The sequence below is a fragment of the Heptranchias perlo genome, chromosome 25 (genome assembly GCF_035084215.1).
Source record: "Heptranchias perlo isolate sHepPer1 chromosome 25, sHepPer1.hap1, whole genome shotgun sequence".
Taxonomy (NCBI): Eukaryota; Metazoa; Chordata; class Chondrichthyes; order Hexanchiformes; family Hexanchidae; genus Heptranchias; species Heptranchias perlo.
The window spans coordinates 21,393,097-21,419,777 of NC_090349.1; the positions used below are offsets into that span (position 1 = coordinate 21,393,097).

Consider the following 26,681-nt stretch of genomic DNA (forward strand, 5'->3'; position numbering starts at 1 on the left):
TACCTCCAAATGTATATTTTAATTAGTCTTGGAATTAAAATTTGTACACTTTCTTTAAAAATACATCACAAACATTAATCACAAAAAATCAACAGCACATTGTCAAAACTTCAACTGTAAACAGATTGTGAAATAATTCAAGATCCATTCAACACCTGATGCATTAAATCATCTCCCAAATCAGATTATAAAAAATGCACTAAGTACAGCATCAGTCACATAAGCAGCTTCAATTGGAATTCAATTTAAAAAAAACGTCTTGACTTATTGCAGCACCAAGAGTCATTTTGAACACCAGCCAATTTTTGGGCCTTAATTTTCAGTGTTCTGGCTTTCTGATGGCAACTCTTGGAATCAGTGACGAATAACCATCTTATCTAATGGGAAGGAGCGTTTGTATAAAACATCCATTAAAAATGGAACATTTCAAGGAAAGAGGAAGTGTGAGAGTAATTTGTTGTATATGCTTGGCACCACATTACAAAGTACCGTGTATTCCAAAATTATCCACGTGGATCACTAGGAGATTTTAAAATATTTTAATCCCTTAAAATACCTTTCAAGTGAGCAATGCGTTCACTTTCCTGCTGTCAAGTTTTAATAGAGTCTAGAAAGAAATGTGAAAACCCACCAGTGAACCTCTATGTTATATACTGTCCCTACAGGTGTGAATAATGGCCACATACAGTAAAATGTTAACAGAAAAAATAATAATTTGTGTTCAATACTTCAATTTGGCAGTAGACTATCTTTGTGCCAATATAAACATCTGAAAATAGACGCTTCAGAATGTTAGAAAAAGTGGAATTAATCCAGCATTACAATTACTGGGTAACAGAATTGGGGTATTCGCAAATGACAGGTTATGGGATGTAATTAATTGATTGCCATATAAAACTTGCCCCAGGATCACTCATTGAGAACAGAATGGCTCTTCCAAATGGAGTAATCAAAATTCTGTGATTCTGTAAATGCTGGTTAAAGTGCAACCTGCTACTATATATATCTAGTAAACACCAATCTTTCCATCAGGATGGTTACATTTTAGTTGAAGGCTAACATTTGAGAAAAAACACTGATGACTATTTTTAATTTGTGCAGGCTTTATGTCCAATTGGAATATAAGCACCCAAGTAAACCAAGAGATTATCATTGTAAAGTGGAGATTTTCAGCGGAATCATAATCCTCGATTCCATGTACCGGATCAATGGAACTGTAGGAATTGAAGACACAAGAGTAGAGTTAACCTTTTCATCACAAAATTAATACATTACTTATTCTTTGTTATTCAATTTAATGGATGCGTTTTAATTTTGGTGAAATTTGGAGATTAACAGGAATAAAAGACAGTACCAAAAACACACACACATCATTCCGATTTAGAAATTGTTTGAGCCTTGCAATTAAACAGAACTAAATGATGTGAAATAAACTCTTGTGTAACATGGGTTAAGATATTAAATCATAGGCAGCTCAAGTTTAGTTTGCGAGTTACTGCGACACATTTCAGACTTAACAACAACAACTTGCATTTATATAGGACCTTTAACATAGAAAAACATCCCAAAGATGGGATGTAAAGAAAAGAAATAAACTCCAAACCAAAGAAGGAGATATTGAGGGTGACCAAAAGCTTGGTCAAAGACATAGATTTTTGCCTACGTTGTTTCCTGGTCCACCAACGAATCAAATTTAAAATTCTCATCCTCGTATTCAAATCCCTCCATGGCCTCACCGCTCCCTATCTCTGTAGCCTCCTCTAGCCCTACAACACTGGACTCTTGCGTTTCCCCGAACTCCCTTCGCCCCACCATTGGCGACCATGCCTTTAGCCATCTAGGCGGTAAGCTCTAGAATTCTTTCGATAAACCTCTCCTCCTTTAAGACCCTCATTAAAACCTTGCTCTTTGACACGCTTTTAGTCACCCCTCCTAATATCTCCTTCTTTGGCTTGGTGTCAATTTTTGTCTGATTGATTGTGCTCCTGTGAAGCGCCTTGGGACGTTTTACTATGTTAAAGGAGCTATATAGATACAAGTTGTTGATCTTTAAGGATCTTAAAGGAGAGTGAGGTGAAGGGGTTTAGGGAAAGGATTCCAGAGCATGGGGCCTAGGCAGTTGAAGGTACGGCTGCCAATGGTGGGGCGAAGGAAGGAGGGAATGCACAAGAGCCTAGAGTCAGAAGAAGGAAGCTTTCAAGGGTGGGATTATAGCACTGGTGGAGGTTACAGAGATAGGAAGAGGTGAGGCCATGGTGGGATTTAACCAGAAGGATGAAAAATTTACATTTGAGGTATTGGGGGACTGGGAGGTAATGTACATCAGCGAGGACAGGGATGATGGGCAAGTGAGGCTTTGTACAGGATAGGATACGAGCAGCAGAGTTTTGGATGAGCTGAAGTTTAAGGATGGGAGGCTGGTCAGGAGAACATTGGAAGGTGGAGAATGGGAGCTGGCCAGAAGAATATTGGAATAGTCAATTCGGGAAGTAACAAAAGCCCAGATGAGGCAAAGTTATGAAAGTGAAAGCAGGCATAGTCTTTGTGACAAAGAGGATATGGGGTCAGAACCTCAGCTCAGATTTGAATGAGATGCCGAGTCTGAGACAGGGCCAGGGAGGAGCAATAGAGTTGGTGGCAAGGGTATCAAGTTTTTGTGGGAGATCCCAATATTTAGATAGAGGAAATTATGACTCATCTAAGGTTGAATGTTGGACAAGCAGTCTGATAGCACAGAGGCAGTGCAGATATTGAGAGAGGTAGCTGAATGTCATCAGTGTACACGTGGAAGCTGACCCCATGTCTTCGGATGATGTTGCCAACAGATAGCATGTAGATGAGGAAGGGTAGCGGGCCATGGGTGAATGTAGAGGGACTCCTAATGTGATGGTGCAGGGGTGAGATGAGAAGCCATTAGTAGAAATGTTCTGGCTACAATCGATAGATGTGTGGAAGCGTTCAAGGAAGTTCCAATGAGCTGGACAGTAGTCCAATCTGAAACTAAGGTCCTAAATCTAAACAAAGGAAACTACGAAGGTATGAGGAGTGAGTTGGCTATGATAGATTGGGAAGCTTAATTAAAAGGCATGACGGTGGATAGGCTAACATTTGAGGAATGAATGCATGAATTGCAACAATTATACATTCCTTTCTGGCACAAAAACACAAAAGGAAATGTGGCCCAACCATGGCTAACAAAAGAAATTAAGGATAGTATTAGATCCAAAGAGGAGTCATATAAAGTTGCCAGAAAAAGTAGCAAGCCTAAGGATTGGGAGCAGTTTAGAATTCAGCAAAAAAGGACCAAGAGATTGATTAAGAGGGGAGAAAAAGAGTATGAGAGTAATCTTGCAAGGAACATAAAAGTGGATTGTAAAAGCTTCTACAAGTATGTAAAAAGAAAAAGATTAGTGAAGACAAATGTAGGTCCCTTACAGACAGAAATGGGAGAATATATAATGGGGAATAGGGAAATGACAGAGCAATTAAACAATTACTTTGGTTCTGTCTTCACGGAAGAGGACACAAATAACTTACCAGAAATGCTAGGGAACCAAGGGACTAGTGAGAAGGAGGAATTAAAGGAAATTAGTATTAGTAAAAAAAGTGCTGGAGAAATTAATGGAACTGAAAGCCGATAAATCCCCAGGACCTGATAATCTGCATCCCACAGTACTAAAAGAGGTAGCCATGGAAATAATGGATGCATTAGTTGTCATCTTCCAAAATTCTACAGATTATGGAACAGTTCCTGCAGATTGGAGGGTGGCAAATGTAACCCCACAATTTAAAAAAGGGAGAGAAAACAGGGAACTACAGGCCGGTTAGCCTAACATCAGTAGTAGGGAAATGCTAGAGTCTATTATAAAGGATGTGATAACAGGACACTTAGAAAATATCAATGGGATTAGAAAAAGTCAACATGGATTTATGAAAGGGAAATCATGTTTGACAAACCTGCTGGAGTTTTTTGAGGATGTAATTGGTAGAATAGATAAGGGAGAACCAGTGGATGTGGTTTATTTGGATTTTCAGAAGGCCTTTGATAAAGTCCCACATAACTGGTTAGTGTGCAAAATTAAAGAACATGGGATTGGTGGTAATATATTGGCATGGATTGAAAATTGGCTAACAGACAGGAAACAGAGAGTAGGAATAAATGGGTCTTTTTCTGGATGGCAGGCAGTGCCTAGTGGGGTACCGCAGGGATCAGTGCTTGGGCCCCTGCTATTCATAATATATATATCAATGATTTGGATGAGGGAATCAAATGTAATATTTCCAAGTTTGCTGATGACACAAAACTAGGTGAGATCGTGAGGTGTGAGGAGGATGCAAAGAGGCTTCAAGGCGATTTAGACAAGTTGAGTGAGTGGGCAAATATATGGCAGATGCAGTATAATGTGGATAAATGTGAAGTTATCCACTTCGGAAGGAAAAACAGAAAGGCAGAGTATTATTTAAATGGTGATAGATTGGGGAATGTTGATGTATAAAGGGACCTGGGTGTCCTTGTACACCAGTCACTGAAAGCAAACATGCAGGTGCAGCAAGCAGTTAGGAAGGCAAATGGTATATTGGACTTCATTGTAAGAGGATTTGAGTACAGGAGCAAGGATGTCTTACTGCAGTTATACAGGGCCTTGGTGAGACCACACCTGGAGTAGTGTGTGCAGTTTTGGTCTCCTTACCTAAAAGGATATACTTGCCATAGAGGGAGTGCAGCGAAGGTTCACCAGACTGATTCTTGGGATGGCAGGACTGTCATATGAGGAGAGATTGGGTCGACTTGGCCTGTATTCACTCAAGTTTAGAAGAATGAGAGGGGATCTCATTGAAACATATAAAATTCTGACAGGACTAGACAGACTGGATGCAAGGAGGATGTTTCCCCTGGCTGGGGGGTCCAGAACGAGGGGTCACAGTCTCAGGATACGGGGTAGGACATTTAGGACTGAGATGAGGAGAAATTTCTTCACTCAGAGGGTGATGAACCTGTGGAGTTCTCTATCACAGAAGGCTGTGGGGGCCAAGTCACTGAATATATTTAAGAAGGAGCTAGATAGATTTCTAGACACAAAAGGCATCAAGGGGCAAGGGGAGAGAGCGGGAATATGGTATTGAGATAGAGGATCAGCCATGATCATATTGAATGGCGGAGCAGGTCGAAGGTCCGAATGGCCTACTCCTGCTCCTATTTTCTACGTTTCTTTGGAGGAGGATAGTGTGATCATCTGTGTCATGGACTGTAAAGAGGTCGAATAGGGACTCCCAATACGACTTTGGTTAGGGTTGTTTCGTTGCTGTGGGAGGTAGAGATGGAAACAGGGAGTTGCAGGAGAAGTGGGCACAGATCTGGGAGGTTACAACATATTATAGGATTTTGGAGAGGAAAGGGAGGTTGGATATGAAGTCGTAGTTTGTAAGAACAGAGGGGTCAAGAGTGCCTGAGGAGAGGGAACCATTTACAGTGTCACTTAAAGGTTGTATCTGTAACAAAATGTAACTGAGGGCAAAATTCTGAACCATGGTTCATGTTTAGCTGAATCCTGATAAACCCTTTTACCAAAAACTGTACTGTACATCTAGATTAGAGTAGAACTGCTGTTCCTCATTGCTTGATGTATTGTTGAAATAGAATGAAGCATCATGAGGACAGAAGTCCCTCAGATGTACTGTAATTAACCCTCATTTCATTGACTGTCAAAAGTAAGCAACCTTACTTACAAGAAACACATTAGATTTTTCTATTTAAAATTATTGCAACTGATTAATTAGGGCAACAATATGCAATGGTCATAGCAAGGTGCACCGATACAGCCATAAATATAGAATATACCGAGTAGCCTGTTGTTCATCCTAGATTACAGATGCATACTTACTGATAACCACAAGCTGCAGATAGGCTTTATATAAGAAACCTAATATAAATTTAGAGGAAACTTAATTGAATTTCTCTTTTCTCTGCCATTTCACCTTCATTTTATTAGAAAGACATGTAGCCTTTTGATTTAATTAGACTTTCGATTTTCTTTTGTTTTTGTTTTTACTGTGGCAGCTCTCAGTGCTTAATCAATAGGCTGTGGATTACCTGTATAATAAACACAATCATCCCATCCGGGCTTTTGCCAGGCTGCATTCCGTGTTTCTTGTCTGGACTTGAGGTCTTTGTAAGCTACAATGGATTGGCAACATAGAAAAAAAAATAAGTATTTTAGTTCATTATTCACGTCAATTTTGAAGGGTTTTGATAGAGTAAATATGGAGAAACTGTTTCCACTGGCAGGAAGGTCAGTAACCAGAGGACCAGAGGAATGCTGAATTTACTACAGCATTCTGGGGCTGTGTAATGAACAAATAAAGTTCAATGCTTTCTGTCATGTCTACGTACCATTTGATACTTTAACCTCTTAAGTCAGTTCGTGTGAGAAATGTTGTTGTCTGAGACCTCAACAATCCAAATAGTCCAAACCAACAATTGTGCTAACTACTGCTATATTAATATGTTAGAAAGGATATCTAGAAATTGAACATTTGATTCAATCAGAGCATTACGGTCTTAAACACACAAACTGTGAGACTGCCACAGGGAAGGATAGATTTTTGAATTTACTGCCTGGGTGTAAAACCATCATTGGGGATTGGCTTCCTGTTCGGCTGATCCACAATGTCAGTTACATGTCCGGACAGCAAGTTGAAAATCTACCCCGAAATAATATTGTGAAACAAAATATCATTCAACTTACCCCAAATGTGATGCACTACATACAGGTCACCAACCAGAGAAAAGAATCCACCAACAGCTTCATTATTTTCCTGGCGGAATCGAATGGCTCGTGCCCTAAGGACAATCAAAAGGTTTAAATTGCTTCAACCTGCACTAAAGTTGCAGCATCTTGGGCTTGTCACGATTTGCCAGTAATCAGTACATGAAGAAAATGGGACGACTTTTAAAAAGAATTATTTGTAATCATTCCTCATTTACAATGTGTTATTATATATTGCTTTCATTGTATGCCTTATTCCTGCTCTAGTGCGATAAGCAGTGACATAGATAGGAGCTGCAAATGATGGTGAACTCATCCCTTTCAATGTCTGGACAATGTGGCAAAGTAATTAATGAATGCTGGAATATATAGCTAGACAGTAAGGAACACCGTTCCCAGAGATTGTGCAGAGGCTGTATGTACGATGCACTGGACAGACCACATTTGGAGCATTGTGTTCAAATCTGGTCACCATGTCACAAAAAGCATACACAAACATTGGAGAGAGTGCAGAGATAAAGAGCGATGCTAAGTGTAAAAGGGATGAGCTATGATTGAAGATGAGAGAAGCTCAAGCTGAACAGTCTAGAAGGAAAGTGTTTGAGGGATAACGTCATCCAGCGATATAAAATATTAAATGTTATAGATAAGGTAAAGTGAGAATATCACTTCAAGCTAAGCCAGAAAAGGAAGACCAGTGAATATAAATTTAAATTGGAGAAAAATAAATTCAAGAGATATCAGAGAAAAACCTTTACTCAAAGAATAATAATGTGACATGTGGGGCAGGAGAGGCAAAATCATCAGGGAGATTCAAAATGGAAGAGTAGTGTTTTTAAAAGGGACAGGGACTGGTGGGCTGATTGGCCTTGTCTCATGTTTTACTTTTCTTAAGTAGTGTTTTTAAGAATGATTTGTACATGTCCTGCTGATAAATGATTCGATAAATGATAATTGCATCTTAGCACATTACGTTGATGCTGTGGGCAATCACAATAATATTACTTCAACCTAATTGTCGTAGCATTGTGAGTTTCTTCAGTAAAGTGGCTTGATGTACACATTAGCTTGGTGCGGTGAAGACAGAGTGTTGATATGTCAATCTCCTGGAATGGAACAAGATTTTTTTTAATTTGAGTAACTTGGTGAAGTGCCAAAGCCACAGAGCAGGATACCACCAAGGTTCAAATGAAGACAAGGTAAGTCAGCAATTAGTGATTAGGTTTTAAAAGACTGTAATTTGTCAGTGGAAGGGAAGGAACTCCACAGCTTTGAGGTTGCACTTATACAGTGCCTAATCACGTCTCAGAAACGTCCCAAAGTACTTCACGTGAAACATTTACTTTACTTACATAAACTTCAAAGTATCACTGCAAACACAATAGCCATTTTGCACACAGCAAGATCCCATAAACATCAATGAGCTGAATGGCCAATCAAACTGTTTTTGGGTGATTTTGGTTGAGGAAGGAACATAAGCTAGGACATCGGGAAAACTCCTTACTTAACAAATTTGATTTTAATTAAATGTTGCAAAAATGTCCCAAAATGCTTCACAATTGGGGGTCAGACCTAAGCAGGAGTACGAGGGAGATTAGGAGAGGTAACTAAAAGTGCTGTCTAAGAGGTAGGTTTTAAGATGGCTTTTAAAGGTGAGGAGAGATATGGCAAGGAGGAGGTGCTTAGGAAGACAGTTCCTTGCTCTTCTCTGAATAGTGCCAAGGGATCTTTAATGTCACCTGAGCCAGTGGAACAGGTGGCTCAATTTAGCATCTCATTCAAATTACGGCATCTTCAACAATGCAGCACTCTCACATGTACACTGCAGACATCGAGCACCTCTCCACAAACTCTGCGTTGTCAGGTTGCTTGTCCAACTTCCAGTCTTGGGTGTCCTCTAGCCAAACATTGGGAAGGCCAAAGGCAATGTTTTGGCATGCACCACAAACTCCGTATCCTTGGCACTATCCTCCTCCCTAACCACTATTTTAGGCTGAACCAGACTTTTCGCAACTTTGGCACCCTATTTGACCCTGAGCTGAGCTTCCAACCCCACATCCTCACCGTCTCAAAGACCACCTACTTCTATCTCTGTAGTATCGCTCATCTCTGCCCCAACCTCAGTCCATCTGATCTTGATAACCTCATCCATGTCTTTGTCACCTCCAGATTCGACTATTCCAATGTTCACCTGGCCGACATTGCAACCTCCACCCTCTGTAAACATCAGCTCATCCAAAACTCTGCTGCCTGTATCCTATCCCACATATCCTATTCCACACCAAGTCCTGCTCACCTATCACCCCTGTCCTTGCTGACCTACACTGAATCCCAGACCCCCAACACCATGAATTTAAAATTCTCATCCTCATATTTAAATCCCTTCACGGCCTCGCCCCTCCCTATCTCTTTAACATCCTCCAGCCCTATAATCCCACCCCCTCCCCACCATGACTCTGCATTCCTCTGATTCTGGCTTCTTTTGCATCCCTTCAGCCGACCACTGACGGCTATGCCTTCAGCCACTTAGACCCGCTGGTCTGGAATTCCCTCCCTAAACCCATCTGCCTCTTCTAGCACCTCTCCTCCTTTAACAGCCCCCATTAAAACCCACGATTTTTAACCAAGCTTTTGGTCACCCCTCCTAATATCTATTTCTTTGGCTTAGCATTTATTTTTTAATTATGCCTCTGTGAAGCTCTTTAGTATTTTTCTACATTAAAGGCATTATATAAATGCAAGTTGTTCTTTTTAAATAACCTAAAAAGGTATTGCAGCAGTAGAGCAGTTATCTAATGCAGACAATCTTTTTTCTAGGGTCACATAAGCACACAGTTGATAAGAAGGTTAAAAAAAAAGCAAAACAGGAAGTGAAGCTCCCCAACAGGAACAAATTCCAGTTTTAAAATGGAAAGGAATGTCATTGTTCCAAAGGTTGTGTTAACTACTGTTAATGTTTAACAAGAACTGATAAAACTGATGCGTAAAGACAAGTATGTTTGTATTTAAAAGAATCAGAAAGAAAAAGGTCACGACATTAGTTAGGCACCCCTTGGTGCAAGCAATAGAACCCTACTTCTCAACTGGGTGGTTTCAGGTTAGAACCCTAGAGTCGCTCATCGCAGAATCTCCACTAATAACAAAACAGCCTCAGCTCTATACAAGGGTGGACTTTTCACCCTGAACCAGGGCAAACCAACAAGAACTGAGAAGTTTGCTTTACATCAATATAAAATTAAATTACTGTGTGTCCCTGTCTAGAAATCTTATTGGGCAATAGTGATCACATGACTATTCAAATAGTGACGCACTTAAACAATCTCATTGGCCAGTAGTAATCAAGTGACAACGCTGCTGTGTTACCTTCTAGCAACCTCACTGGTTGTTGCTAAGGACATGACGGATCTGATTGTCCCATGAGTGATTGACAGGGCTCTGGACTCATTTCAATAAAGGCAAGCCAAGCCAAGAATTCAGGCTTCATTGAGAACCTAAGGTAAAGATACTCCCAACCCGGTCTTTCGTTGCAGTACCTGGGTGCAGCCCAATCTCTGCTGTGCCACTCAAATGAAGACCCATCTCTGCTCCACTATGCAGCCAGGGGCCTGACTTCTGCTTCAATCAGCTCTGGCTGCTTAGCCATTCTCTCACCCCCTCCCTCCCACTCAATTTAAAACATTTTTTTTGGAATACTTCCTAAAATACCCTTGCATTAAAAAAACAAGCTTCATCCTGTTCCCTTCAATTGCTCAATTATAGAATTAATTGGGAGCGGATTGCAAGGCTGAAAATCAAACAGGATTTCAGACTACACGGCGTGCTGCCGGTTGGTGAAGGTCATCTGAACTTTTCAATTGAATTAACACCTTGATAATCACTCCTTGGTCTTTCCTGAATGTACTTTATGAAATATTAAGTTATGTTTGTTAACCCTATTATTCTCTTTCTGTTTGTCCCAGTGCCATACCTTCCATGCCTCCAGCTCCAACAGGTGTGGGCGGGCAACCTGCTCCCTGCCCTTCAGGAGGCGGGTGGGAGTGACCTGGGGTGATTCAGCTGCCGATTTTCCTTCCAGCTGGAAAAGCATGTGGCTTCCTCATCTCTGCAAAAGCAGGACTGAAACCAGGAACTCAAACACTCAATCCTGTGGCCTACCAGTCTGTGGTGCTATGCACCAACATACTATTCTTCCCTCGATATAGTGTGATTTAAATAAATATATTTTTCTTGCAGCCACAAGGTGCATGCTGAGCCTTTCTGGTAGTGAGGATGTAAAAAGGTCCCAAATGTGTTGCTCACAGGAGAGGCAGTTATAAATAATTGAGGGACAATTCCAAGTTTGGAATGGGAAGTTGGGTGAGTGCTGGCCCCCTCATCTCCCCCCTCCCTTGCCTCCTCCTCCAATGGTTCTACCTATAGCTCATAGTGATGTAGGATGTAAAAGTATTTCGCATTGCATAGCAGGAAATATAGCCCCAGGATTTATTTAGTGGCACTTTATGGTTTTATAAATTATACCATAGATTACTGCATAATAACAGAACTGACATATTTATGGAATTGAAACCAGGGACTTTGTAATATTAAAGTGAAAATGTACAAAGTTTACTATTCCTCCAAGAATTAAAAAAATATTTTCCTCCCCACCTCCCCCCTCCCATATTAAGGTGCTTTTAGAACTGTAGAATAATTTTTAAAACTGGGGCAGCATTGTAACTTCAAACACTAAACTGAACAAGACTGGCTGAAAAATGTTTTAAATCTTTTCAGGAATGGAGAAGTTATGAGCAGCGCATCATCTTGGATCACTGCACATTCACTTTGATATGAGATTGTAGGAAACAGGAACAGGAAAATACTCGGTCTTTCAATGTCACCTGACATATTCCTCATACCCATGATTGACATTAGGGTTGTAATTATCATGTACGATGTGTAACTGTATTGTTTGAATTATACTTGAACTGTACTTTATGTATCTTGCAAATTGTATAATCTGTATTGTGGACATTTGAAATGTGATAAGACAACTGTATTACAAATTAAGTATATTTTTTGAAAAAAAATTGGTTTCAAACAAGACACTGGTGCTGAAATTAGATGTGTTAAATTTCACACATTCCTCCACACACTCAGCTCAATGTCAATCGACAGTGGTCGACACGGAACGTTCTGGGGGTCCTGCAGGGAAAGGAGAGGGTGGATCCGATTGGGCAGTTCCCTAACCAGATGGTCAATGTCATTTGGCAGAACATCTCGTCGCCAGAACTGACCAACAGACACCAGGATGTGGCTTGGATGGTGGTGAGGAAAGTCCCTTCCAGTGGGGTCTTTCCAACACGCACGGAATCTCAGCTCCACCGCGAGCTGCCCTCAAGGTGCACTGCCCTTTCGTGCAGAAGGTGTGGAGAGAGATGAGTTGGTATCTGTCCTGATTCATCCCCAAAAGCTCGGTAACACGGGCTGTTCCCCGGAACGCACACCGAGACAGATATCAGCTGCTGCTGGAACACCATTAACTTGGTGAAGGAGGCCTTTGGTCCACCCAAAACCTGTTGGTTTTCCAGCTGAAGGGGCTGTCCATGACCGAGTGTTGCCGACTGGTACACTCCAAGATCCAGGAGTACGTGCTATGGGACGCACTGAAGCAAGGTGCAGCCTATGCAAAGGCTCTATGGGAAAAGGCCACCATGTAAGGCCATCCCACTTTGCCACTTTGTATTGTACAGAATGTATTATAAGATGTGTGCTGTGTTTTGAATTGTAATGATGGGATCGGAGTGTGTACAATCCGTATTGTATTGATTTGAATTGTAATTGTGTATTTACATTGAACTGTATGTATCCTTAAATTTTACGAAATAAAGTGTATTTTGAAATTTAAAAAAACAATTACAACCCATTCGAGTTTTAATAGACCTGTAAACACTTACTTACCAGTTATTACCCCATTCAATCATGGTCCCCGGCTACAAAGGGAGAAAAGAAATCACATTTGACATTAGATTCACTGAACGACTGATAATTGTTAGAAAGAAATAAAATTCTTTAGGCAGCTAATGTATTGTGTTCTAGTCACTAGAGGCAAAACTACTCGTCGGATCCAAATAAATTAACATTTTTACCAGGTTAACTTACAGCTGAGAATGCAGCACATGCATTCAGCTATTCACAATCCCAATAAAAACACTGATTTTTGGCCATTCTATTGGTCTACGCTGAGTGTATGATGTGGACAATAAACAAATTACACACAGATCTTCCAGGTGGAGTATGTGGCTACAATGCTGTGTTGAGAGAAAAAATCTCAATTTTTATTCTTTCTCCTTTTAAATCCCCCTATACCACAGACTAGTCAGGATCTGCTCCCAGACCTGTGCCAATGGCACTCTGTGACCAGCTAGTCGTTTGTTAATGGAAGCAGTGCATGGACATTCAGCTCTGTGTTTTGGGCCCTCAGTGGAGTATTTTTTCACACACACCTCTATTATGTACCCATCCAATTATAATTTCAAAATGATCTGGCGATTCTTTGTTACCAAAAATTCCTCGCCCCACTGCTGCAGCCTTTTCGATTGACTTTTATCAAGCAGGCGCCATCAGAAGGAAGTTTGTTCCCACAATTCTCCACATCCAGGACAAAGCAGCCCGCTTGATTGGCACCCCATCCACCACCTTAAACATTCACTCCCTCCACCAGCGCATCATGGCTGTAGTGTGTACCATCTACAAGATGCACTGCAGCAACTCACCAAGGCTTCTTCGACAGCACCTCCTAAACCAGCGACCTCTACCACCTAGAAGTACAAGAGTACTTGGGAACACCACCACCCGCAAGTTCCTCTCTAAGTCACACACCATTTTGACTTGGAAATATATCGCTGTTCCTTCATCGTCGCTGGGTCAATATCCTGGAACTCCCAACTCCAGCACTGTGGGAGAACCTTCACCACATGGACTGCAGCGGTTCAAGAAGGCGGCTCACCACCACCTTCTCAAGGGCAATTAGGAATGGGCAATAAATACCAGTCTTGCCAACGACGCTCACACCCCATGAACGAATAGCAAAAAATACTGAAATCTTCCATGGGGTGGAACTGAGTGTAGGATTGATGTTTCTCCACAGGGAGGGGACAAAAAAAGGAATGAGTCATCCCGAGTCATCTCACATGGCTCCCAGCAGTTTGAAAGTTAGACTGGCAGCAGCCGACAGTAGGTTTCGATACTGTTTAGATAGGGATGGTGATGGAAAAGGGAGATACTGCATTACAAAGAGTCAGCCTAACTCAACACACCGTCCACCAAAACCAATTAATATTTTATACACAGCTCAAATTTTCCAGTTTACTAGTCTACCTCCAAAGAAACACTACTGTATTTGATGAAATATAATGGAAGTTGCATCACAATGTATATTATGCAGTAGAATTTGAGAGCAGTTTTAGCAGAAAGATCTTTTGTTTTTCTCTCGGGCAGTTAATTATGTTCAATTGGTGTACAGAATCATAGGCCGGGAATTTCCTTACAGCTGCTTCCGTTCTGCCATTTTAACATTGCCGGAAGTGCGTCGGAAACCCCGCTCACGCATGTGATCAGGGTTACTGCCACACTGCCGGTCAAGTTACGATGGCGGACAGGGAGCAGCAATGAGGAAATTTCCAACTATAGAATGCTACATTACAGAAGGAAGCCATTTAGCCCATCGGACCTGTGCTATTTGTCTGAAAGAGCTATCAATTGCCCTGTCTTTTAAATCTACCTTTGATTCCTACAAGACACTGGACATTAAATTCTCTATTAGAGTGATCTACCTTTAAATAATATGTCCTAAGTTCATAAATATTAGGTCCTGGCCTTGGTAATGGTTCATTCCAGAAACTAAATTCCAAGAGTAACTGATTCTTACGAGCCAGCAACATCTTGCTCCTTTCCTTTCGGAATTCCAAATATTCCTAAAAAACATGGAAAACAGTCAGTCATCCAAAGTTACTATCTTGAATACTAATAATCAGATGCTCAAAAAGGAATACACTAGAAAGAGTCTCAAATTTTCCAATAAATTGACAATAAAACCAGTAGTTTTACACAACTACAACTTACATTTATGTAACACTTCCAACATAATATAACATCCCAAAGCACTTCACAGAAGTGATACCAGAAATTGTGCAGTATTGGGAGAAGAGTTAGAGAAGGTGACTGAAGGCACGGTCAGTCAGATAGGGTGTCAGGAGGAGGTGAAGGAGGTAACAAGACAGAGAAGTTTGGGAAAAGTGTTCCCGTGTTGGGGCCAGGATGGCTGAAGAGAAAGCCAGAGTCAGAAGAGCAGTGGGCCTGTGCTGGCACAAAAGGCTGGAGAACGTTCCAGAGGTATGGAGGGATAAGGCCGTGGAGCGACCTGTAGATGAGGGCATGAATTTGGGTGATGGGGCTCCAATGGTAGTTGGGAAGGACAAGGGGATGTAGGGGAGCAGGAATTAGTGTGGATCAGAATTTCAGGAAAGGAGATTTGATTAATTTTCTGTTATGTAGAGAGGTTGGAAAGGAGAGTGTTAGAGTGATTGAGCCTGACAGTGACGACTGTATGGATGAGCATTTCAGTGGCACTGGATGAAGTGGGGGTTGAGGGGGGCAATGATTAGGATGTGAATATAGGCAGATCTCGACGGCTATGATAAGGGATTTGAAGCTCAGTTTAGGGTCAAACAAGCACTGATGGATTAAGCCTGAGTGAGCAGCCAGAGTGAGGAATGAAATCAAGGACTAGAGTGTGGGATTTTTGATGGGAGAACATGATGGCTTCAGTCTTGTCAATATTAAGTTGGGGAACATTCATCATGATTTGATACCGGACCAGCAATTGGACAGTGCACTGCTGGCCATGGAGTCAAGGGTTGTGGTGGAGAAAGATAGGAGTTGTGTGGCAGTATACATAAGGAAACTGACCCTGTGCCTAAGGATGATGTCACAAATGGGCAGCATATATGTGAGAAAAAGGGGTCAAGGATGGAACACGGGGCACACCTGAGGTGTCCATGCAGGGTCAGGAGGAGAAACAACTGCAGAAGAAGCCACAACAGGAGATGTGCTTGCTGTATTGGGACAGATAGACATGGAACCAAGCTAGGGCACTGCCATGGAGGTAAAATGATGGAGGAGGATGGAGTGGTCACTTGTGTGAAATAATGCAGACCGGTTGAGGAGAACAAAGTTGTCCACATCAGCAGTGATGATTGGTGGTCAGAAATTTGTTTAAATAACAGTCATTAATTTTTAACCTTTACATTGGCATGTCTTACAGTCATAGAAAACATACACTATTACAATATCAGGTCACATCAGCATTAGCGTATTTGTCTTAATCCATTCTTCTTCCCAACACATAGTTATTCATTTACATACTACTCATTAGAAAAATACAAGCCATGTGTACAGACTAATGTTGATTGTATAAAGTGAAATTACATTTAACTGTCTGAAGCTAGATGACTGAAGGATAATTGTAAACAATTTTACAACACCAAGTTATAGTCCAGCAATTTTATTTTAAATTCACAAGCTTTCGGAGGCTACCTCCTTCCTCAGGTGAACGATGTGGAAATGAAATCCTCGAAATGAAGTCGCATTTATAATTCACAGAACAATGCTTGGTGATAACAGACAGTTTTTTCAACTGCCCGTTGCCAAGGCAATCAGTGTGCAGACAGACAGGTGTTACCTGCCAGGTCTCAGAATATACAAATCACCAAAAAAAACAACAAACAAAAAAAAACAGAGATAGAGAGGTAGAAACATAGAAAAGACAGCAACTGACCCGTTATATTAAAAACAGATAACATTTGTTCGCTGGTGGGGTAACGTGTAGCGTGACATGAACCCAAGATCCCGGTTGAGGCCGTCCTCATGGGTGCGGAACTTGGCTATCAATTTCTGCTCGACGATTTTGCGTTGTCGTGTGTCTCGAAGGCCGCCTTGGAGTACGCTTACCCGAAGGTCGGTGGCTGAATGTCCTTGACTGCTGAAGTGTTCCCCGACTGGGAGGGAACCCTCCTGTTTGGCGATTGTTGCGCGGTACTCAGGACACAGCAGTCCTGTACTCAGGACACAGCAGACCAGCTACGATATACCGCCAAACAGACGAGGCAACGGAACTACGCTGCCTACATGAAAACCAAGAGCAGGAAGCTTGAGAAACTCGGCATCACCACCAGCATCGACCAAGCTTCCCCTGGTACCACGGTTGCAACCACAGGGAAGTCTATCGTCAATTTGTCCGACCACACCCTTCAACCAGACAAAATCGAAGTTCTCAGCCGAGGGCTCAATTTCTGCCCCACTACCAAAATGGACCCCACTAGTCTCGCGGCAGACACAGAGGAATTCATCAGGAGAATGAGGCTCCGGGAATTCTACCACAAACCCCAAGATTTCAGCAGCGAACCCAATGAGACAATCGACGATCCGGAACAGCAGACAGAGGGATCCGCGGTACAGCAACCGAAGAGGAAAGAGTCAAACTGGACTCCTCCGGAGGGTCGCTGCCCTCAGCTTGACATGTATGCTCAAGCTGTCAGGAAATGCGTCAATGCCAGATTCATCAGCCGCACTCAGAAGACAGTCCAGAATGTCACCCGAGCACAATGCAACGCCATCAACGCTCTCAAGACCAACCGCAACATCGTCATCAAACCAGCGGACAAAGGAGGAGCCATAGTCATACAGAACAGAACGGACTATTGCAAAGAAGCATACCGACAACTGGACAACCAGGAACACTACAGACGGTTACCCGCAGATCCGACCAAAGAACACACCCACCAGCTCAACAAACTGATCAAGACCTTCGATCCAGACCTTCAAAGCATCCTACGCACTCTCATCCCACGTACTCCCCGCGTGGGAGACTTCTACTGCCTCCCAAAGATACACAAAGCCAACACACCCGGACATCCTATCGTATCAGGCAACGGAACCCTGTGTGAGAACCTCTCTGGATACATCGAGGGCATCCTGAAACCCATCGTACAGGGAACCCCCAGCTTCTGTCGCGACACTACAGACTTCCTACAAAAACTCAGTACCCACGGACCAGTTGAACCAGGAACACTTCTCACCACGATGGACGTCTCGGCACTCTACACCAGTATCTCCCACGATGACGGCATCGCTGCGACAGCATCAATACTCAACACCAACAACAGCCAATCTCCGGACGCCATCCTACAACTCATCCGCTTCATCCTGGATCACAATGACTTCACCTTCAATAACCAGTTCTTTACCCAAACACACGGAACAACCATGGGGACCAAATTCGCACCCCAATACGCCAACATTTTCATGCACAAGTTCGAGCACGACTTCTTCACTGCACAAGACCTCCAACCAACACTATACACCAGATACATCGACGACATTTTCTTTCTATGGACCCACGGCGAAGAATCACTGAAGAGACTACACGATAACATCAACAAGTTCCATCCCACCATCAAGCTCACCATGGACTACTCCTCAGAATCAGTTTCTTTCTTGGACACACGAATCTCCATCAAAGACGGGCACCTCAGCACCTCACTCTACCGCAAGCCCACGGACAACCTCACGATGGTCCACTTTTCCAGCTTCCACCCTAACCACGTCAAAGAGGCCATCCCCTATGGACAGGCCCTGCGAATACACAGGGTCTGCTCAGACGAGGAGGAACGCGATGGACACCTACAGACGCTGAAAGACGCCCTAGTAAGAACGGGATATGATGCTCGACTCATCGATCGACAGTTCCGACGGGCCACAGCAAAAAATCGCATAGACCTCCTCAGGAGACTAACACGGGACGCAACCAACAGAGTACCCTTTGTCGTCCAGTACTTCCCCGGAGCGGAGAAACTACGCCATGTTCTCCGCAGCCTTCAACATGTCATCAATGACGACGAACACCTCGCTATGGCCATCCCCACACCTCCACTACTCGCCTTTAAACAGCCACCCAACCTCAAACAGACCATCGTTCGCAGCAAATTACCTAGCTTTCAAGAGAACAGCGTCCACGACACCACACAACCCTGCCGCGGTAACCTCTGCAAGACATGCCAGATCATCGACACAGATACCACCATCACACGAGAGGACACCACCCACCAGGTGCATGGTTCATACTCCTGTGACTCGGCCAACGTTGTCTACCTCATACGTTGCAGGAAAGGATGCCCCAGAGCATGGTACATTGGCGAGACCATGCAGACACTGCGACAACGGATGAACGGACACCGCGCAACAATCGCCAAACAGGAGGGTTCCCTCCCAGTCGGGGAACACTTCAGCAGTCAAGGACATTCAGCCACCGACCTTCGGGTAAGCGTACTCCAAGGCGGCCTCCGAGACACACGACAACGCAAAATCGTCGAGCAGAAATTGATAGCCAAGTTCCGCACCCATGAGGACGGCCTCAACCGGGATCTTGGGTTCATGACACGCTACACGTTACCCCACCAGCGAACAAATGTTATCTGTTTTTAATATAACAGGTCAGTTGCTGTCTTTTCTATGTTTCTACCTCTCTATCTCTGTTTTTTTTTGTTTGTTGTTTTTTTTGGTGATTTGTATATTCTGAGACCTGGCAGGTAACACCTGTCTGTCTGCACACTGATTGCCTTGGCAACGGGCAGTTGAAAAAACTGTCTGTTATCACCAAGCATTGTTCTGTGAATTATAAATGCGACTTCATTTCGAGGATTTCATTTCCACATCGTTCACCTGAGGAAGGAGGTAGCCTCCGAAAGCTTGTGAATTTAAAATAAAATTGCTGGACTATAACTTGGTGTTGTAAAATTGTTTACAATTGTCAACCCCAGTCCATCACCGGCATCTCCACATCATGACTGAAGGATAGGCTTTCATGTATTACCTTATTCTGTTTTAGCTTCTCCATAGCATCTGTCAAAGCAGGATAACCACCAGAAAACCGCCACAAATGCACTGTGCAAAATAAAAAAAGACGACAAATTTACCGTGTACACAAAAATGGTGTTACGGTATGAAAGAAAAAAATCTGGTTATATTCAGTAATAAATTATATGCCACAGGTATTTTGAGGAGTTCTTCCACACCTTTGCTGAGGTTAATACAATGAAACCCCTATTGGTTTATCTTGCCAGTGCAATTTAGGTTTACATAGTTGGCACCAAGTAACTTTTTGTCTGACTCCCTGTAGCACATGCAATGAGTGATACACTGTAGACATTGCAAACTCACAGCCCACATGTGCACTTTTGATGTTTTAAAGAATCCATTGGTCGGAAGACAAAAAGCAGGCTCATGTAAACTCGAGCATACTGACAATTCTGCAAACTTTTTTTAAAATTAAAAAACCAACGCCCACACTCATTGCAGGACACCACTAAGATTAGAAAAAATAAAAGAGTTGAGGCAAATCATGAATTGGTGATTAGTTTGGATTTTAAAGGCTGTAAATTGTAGCAGGAAGGAAAGGAGGGAGGCAAATAGTTCCCACAGTTCTGAGGTCCTGAGAAAGAATGAATTGAATGAGGAGATGTTGCAGTAAGGCTTGATTTCAACAGCATGAGGATGCAGGAGAAGAACGAGTCCGCAGGAATGTGCATTTGTAACTTGTGTGGAACAAGAGAGGAAAGTTCAGGGGAACAATGAGCATATAGTATCGATAAGGTACAAAAAAAGGACATTTGTGACAGAGAAAGGAAGTTTGGAGGCTAGAGCTGGGAGGGATCACTTACCCAAGAACAACATTTTCTGTTTATCTTCTCCAGGAGTGTGAGAGAGGCATTTTAGAAAAGCAGATATGGAAGCAGTCTTCAAGTTTTGTGCTTCAAAGAATTGTTGATGGGAAAAGGAGTGTTTGTTATGAAAGGGAAAACCAAACTACCTGGAGGCAGCTTTAGCCTCAGAGGAGATTTTTGACTTGCAGCCCGGGTGTATCCTGACCTTGCGGATCGGTCGATGCCCATTATAGAAACACCTAATTTTCATTTCCATTGATTTCAACTGAAATGAGAATTGGGCAGTTTCTGTAATGGGCGGCCAATCCACACCACCAGATTTAGGCTCGAGTGGCAGGTTGAAAATCTACCCAAGTGAGGCCAAGAATGATAACAGTTGAAAAAAGACTAAGGTTGGAGCCATCAAAGGTAAGAGGGAAAGTGAGGAAAAATTAAAATAGGGTACAAATTGAATCAAGGCTAAATGGCAGACTTACCCGCTTGGTCCTGTTCGCCATACCACGTATTCCAGCTCCCTACGATCTCACATGGGTACTCGGGATCGTTGTGCAGCTTTTGCAAAATTTGCTCCCTGTGGCCATTAATAAAGGATTTTTTTTTTACCAAAAGGCAAACAATCTAAATCTAGGCACATCAAATGCATCTGTAAGTGGCACTGAATAGCAATATAGACAACCTATTGATATTTTAATACTTTATGAAAAAATGAAGTAGTTCCAAAAAAACATGCAATCTCTTAGCAAATTTATGTTTCAAATTTATTAATATGGATGGGATTCTAGTTTTACCTACAATTAGCTGGATATTTGTGGAAACATGGACAGCACATAACAATATGGCCACTAATTTTTGGGGAGAAAATGAAACCACAAAGAATATTAACAAGCTTTTAGTACAAAAGTTTATTCATAAATGGTTTGCCAGGATGTTAAGGATTAGGTGGCCTATAGCACAAAGGTCAGAGCACATGACCATGAAGAAATTGTGGTACATTTTTTTTGAGCGAAATAACAACATGCTAAGTTACTGAAATTCAGTATGGCAGATGGTAAAATTTCTTGGGCAGCAAAAAGGGTCTCCTGAAGCACAAGCAGCTGACAGCCAAGTAACCCATGCAATTGTAAACAGATAAGTCTTCTCTCAGTTTTGACTGCCTTTGTGTTTCACTGCATAGCGTTTACTAATTATAAAAAATCATGCTCAGTTTTTAAAACATTATCATGGTAGTGCCGCTGTTGGGTTTTCAGAGTACTTCACCTCTCTTTTCTCTGCTGGTTGCTACAACTAAACCACAGTAATTTAATTCTGTATGAACCAGCTAGAGTGAGTCAAGAAGAAGAAATGAGGAAAACTTGCACAACACCAAACACAGCTAGGAAAGGCAAAGGTCCCTGGGAACAATAGCCCAGCAACCCAGAGAGCATGTAAATCCCACCACAGCAAGTTGTGAAAATTGGTAATTTGTGGCCTATCATCCAGAGTGTTGTAAAAACCCAACTGGTTTATGAATGTCCTTTACCTGCCACCACTACATCTAACCCCAGTCTCACCATATGTCGTTGACTCTTAATGCCCTCTGGAATAGTTTAGAAAACCACTGAGTTGTAAAACAACTGCTAGTAAACAGAGCAGCAAGAGACAGTAAATGGCCCAGTCATTATATTAGACTGTTGCTTCATCATCACTGAGTCAAGACCTTGGCATTCTCTACCGCCCACGATCGAGGAAGCAACATCATTACAAGGACCGCAGTGGTTTAAGAAGGCAGCTCACCACCATCTTCTCAGAGCAAGTAGGAATGTGCATTAAAAATAGCCTTGTTAGTATCGTCCACATCGCAAGAGCAAATATAAAAAAATTACTAAGATATTTGGTGGGGGAAGCACACAAGGAAAGCTAAATAAATGTTATCCAGCAAGATGTTTGTGGGATTAGGAAGCATCAATAAATTAATATTTTTCTTGGAATATAATTTATTAATTGAGTCAAATGAAAGTATTCATATCACATAAAATTCAATATGCAGAACTGACAATTTGCACTCAAGCGGCAAGTTGCTGGTGTGCATGTTTGGTCAAGTCAAGAAATTATTTAACTGTTGTATTTTATTCATATACAATGGTTAGTGTTATTGAAAATGAAAAAAAAGTCATACCTTCTATTTCTGTTTAGTGCTGTGTATAATGATTCCTTTGGTATGGTGGCAGTCAAGATTGGGCCTTAATAATTATATAAAGGTCATAATTTTGATTATTGACACACTTGTTTAGGTCAGATTCTGGGAAACTGGCAATCTGAACTTAGTCCTGGCATTTACTCTACTAAATTCAGCTCCCTCATCTTGAGAAGATAACCACAAAAAACTGGATTCATGATTCTGCTGCCAGGATAAGGGAGATGGATTTACGAGTGCTTACGTTGGGAGCCGGTTAGTGGTCTTTGTAACTGACCTAAACAAGCACTAGCATAAAATGTCTTATCGTTTCATTACTTCTGAGGTATTTTATATAATCCAGATAAGCATGTGGGAAGTATTTCAGTGCTGGGATATTGGATTTTCTGTTAAAAAAGAAATAACTTAACTCAAAATGAGAGAAAGCAGCAACTGTATGAAATGTGCTGGTGTGGTGGAATTCATCATAGAAACTAGCACACAAAATTCCATATCACACTGCTTTAGAGGCCACGGCCATTGTATAAATAAAATCAACTGATTTTTAAGAGGTAGAGAACTTACGATAAACTGTTGTACGCATCCAGACATTCTGGCTTCACATTATGAACTAAGACAAAAACAAAAAACTTTCAGTATGAGTTGAACTATCAGTTGACTTTTGATATAGTGATTAGTGTGGACTAACCAGTTTGCACTTACATTGCATTTTGTATAAGCTGCTGGTCTCCTTCTTGGAAAGAAGATTGGAGTGAGCATCTTTTCTTTGATCTACTTTGTGAACAAATAATGATCGAAACCACCCTTTATCCCGTTGCTCTCCTTTGCTATTTGACCTGAAAAAAATGCACAAAAAAATGATGAACAAGTTAATGTGTTTATATAGAAATGGAGAAGAGTAATTATTGGCTGTTTCTGTTCTACAGTGCAGTGTATAGATACTGGAGTGGAAAATACTTCATCTTTGTGCAGACAAGAGGCATGGTGCTCCAAGCACTACAAGGTGACAGAGTCATTTCCAGGCTGTAGCTGTACCAACAGAGAGCGGCAGCAAGTACAACATCACACAGATGCATGTTCCCCATACCCCACCCCCAACCCTTGCAATCCACTCTTGCAAGTGGTGGCCAGCTTAAACTGGCCTTGACAGTGGCTTGGAAGCAGGTATTGAATGCCCAACCTATTTGAAGGGCCAATGCCCCCAGTTCAGCAAAGTAAAAATGAATGGGAGAAAGGATAAGGCAAATCAAAAAGAAGTGTTCAGGTGTCCTCAAGCTTTGGTTTTAAGGGGTCATTTTGCGAGGTGAGGCTCCTGGTGGAGAGCCTCGCTAATGGCAAGCAATGCAAAATCAATCCTTAAAAGTCTGTAGGTTGCTGGAAGAAAGTAAGATTGAGGCAAATAAAGAGTTTCACAGCTTTCAGATTCTAGGAAAAATGATTTAGAACATAATACAGTGAGCTAAGTCTCAATTTTACCATAGTAAGAATGAAGGGAGGAGAAGGAGCATGTAGGGCAATGAACCTGGAGCTTCGGAGGAAGAGAGGAGAGTTCAGTGTGGCAAGATTTTTATGGGATTGTGGAGTTGGTCACACAACATTCATTTGGTGGCATTTAATGACACAAATCAATAAATTCTGTATCAAATCAAATTCAAATTCTGTAGCATTCTTTTCAGAAATCTCTACAATATCGTAATGTGATCACAGCAAATATTTGGAAGGTCAAGAATAAACAAGTTGTAAGATGGGTAGTCATCAGTTTGATTATGATAAACTGGTTAAGGATTGATTAATATCTTCACTTTGATGTATTTTATCTGATTTAAAGGAGCATTCTCATCAGGTAATATGTCTTGCAAAATAATTTATCTGGTCAGTAAAAAGAAAGAGCACAATCAGCAGTCTAACCATCTCACTCTATCCTTCAGTACAAAATTTATCTTTTCAATTAAATTGTAAACATTGTAATAGTTCATATTGCAGCACAAAGTTGCCACAGGGTTTCCTACCATTGGGTTTTCATAACACGATTCCAAAACCCATTAAGGCAATAAAAGGTAAAATATTCTATTGGAAGATCTGCCTAGCTACAGCTGAAATTAGACTGTAGTTACCAATCTGAGATTAATATCTGCCAACTGCTATGCACAGTCAGAAGACTCGTTACACTGTATACTGACCTCAGTCTGACAGACACTTGAGGTACAGCGACAATGGAGCTCTGCACATGTGCATTCTGACATATGTGCAGTGCTCTACTCTCCTGACAGTTAAGTTAATGTTAAGAAATTAAGAGAGAAGCATCTGCTTTATCCCAACATTAAAAAGATTACTTTGATAAAAGTAGAGTAATTTTGTCCAACATATAGGATTCATCTCTTTGTACTGCATTTCATAGCTTTAAAAGCATGTTCCTTTAAGATACTACCCTCAAAATTGCCTTCAGCAAGTTACATGCTGGGAAATTGGCTTTTGTAAGATCAGATCCTGACATCTGAGTTCTCACCTTGATGTATACCCAAAAACCACAGTGTAAGTGCACTCCAATGGTGAATTCATGCCCTGCGGGCTTAATGTCAGCGTGAAGTTGAAATAGCTTACCATCAACACTAAACTGAATTGGGTGTCAAGGCCCAGACTCCAAAAGGAAGCAGAGTGTGCCTACCTTCTCCATGGAATCTTACTATGGTTTGTCAGGTTGAGCCAAGACAATGGATTCAGGCTGCATTTCCATTATAACTAGTGTTAGTGTGAAGCATAATCTTTTTTGCACCAATGCTACAGTTTGAATGAATCCTGAACTAGAGACATTAAATATGGTCAGTTTACTTAATTATAAAACATGGCAATTTTTTGAACATTTTACTTCGGAAAGTGAGCAATTGTTCATCACATTGTCAATTCATCACAATAAAAAAAAACTATGGAATAAGGAATTTAGTTAAAATTTAGTTCAAAAATCAAAATAATTCAGGAATTCCACTCATTTCATAACATTTATTGAGAAGAGGGAATCCAAATTAAATACTCCAACCCACACACATAAAAGTTCCCATTTGTAGCTAACAGCAAAATATTGAATAAACACAACTGACTTTGTAAGAACCTGGTTAGAAGTATAACATTGTGTCAAAGCACAAACTTCAAATGGTTACATTTCACAGCGTTCCGAAACAGAATCGCAGTGTTTTTTTTTTGAATGGGACACGTTAAGCACGCGGTAATAATCCCATAAACAGAAAGATCACTCCTTCAGCACTGGGGACCTGTTCGGCAGGGCAGGTAACATTGCCAGCACAGGGACACATGAGCCGGCCAGAGACCACGGCATTACCTGGTGAAAGTCAGTGCCACCGAACTCCGCGTTAACACTGCCGACGATTTCCACATCCGAGCAGGCCACATCGCCGCCATCTTCTTGTTTTTCTGGCTGGAAAGGTCGGCGTTTGTGTGTTTTTTTCTTCCAAGGTCTGCCAAAGTCCTCTCGGCGAACGTCGTTCAGCAGGGGACGTGAGCGCCACATCAGTGCACATAGGCAGGAAATGGAAAATGCTCCAGTCGTGTTCCTGTCTAATTGTATATAATAATTTGGTATTTGAGAAATAATATCGAAGAAGTACGGTAACAATATAGTGCAACATGCTTTGAAGTCTACCTGTAATAAATTTCTGTGGAAACAATATTGTTTTATGTTTTTCAAATCTAATATTCCAATCTGTGAACAAAATATTGATTGGATATAGGACTGAACGTTAAAATCCAATTTTATATAGATAGATAGATAACGAAAGAAAGAAAAAAATAATACCTGCATTAAATTTTTTTGGTCAGCCAATGTCTAATGTGCACCCCTATAGGCACAAAAGAATCAAAACAGTGGATGACCACAAGATAGTTAACAGCCTGAATGATTACTTACTCCAAGTATTCACAAGGGAATACATGAGTAACATGCCCTCCCAAAAATAGATACTCAAAGTGAAT

The 26,681-nt window shown here is 41.6% G+C and overlaps 1 protein-coding gene across 1 annotated transcript; it reads right to left on the reverse strand.

The window, feature by feature from the left end:
* Positions 1-26,235, reverse strand: LOC137342371 (protein NipSnap homolog 1-like). The gene is given in 12 exon segments (XM_068006301.1): positions 1-1,214; positions 6,092-6,175; positions 6,747-6,841; positions 12,705-12,736; positions 14,579-14,719; positions 19,675-19,745; positions 21,001-21,095; positions 23,262-23,307; positions 23,400-23,533; positions 26,032-26,153; positions 26,156-26,205; positions 26,208-26,235. Coding segments are annotated over 12 exon segments (948 nt in total). The 5' UTR covers positions 26,221-26,235; the 3' UTR covers positions 1-1,149.
* Positions 26,236-26,681: the final 446 nt, after the last annotated feature.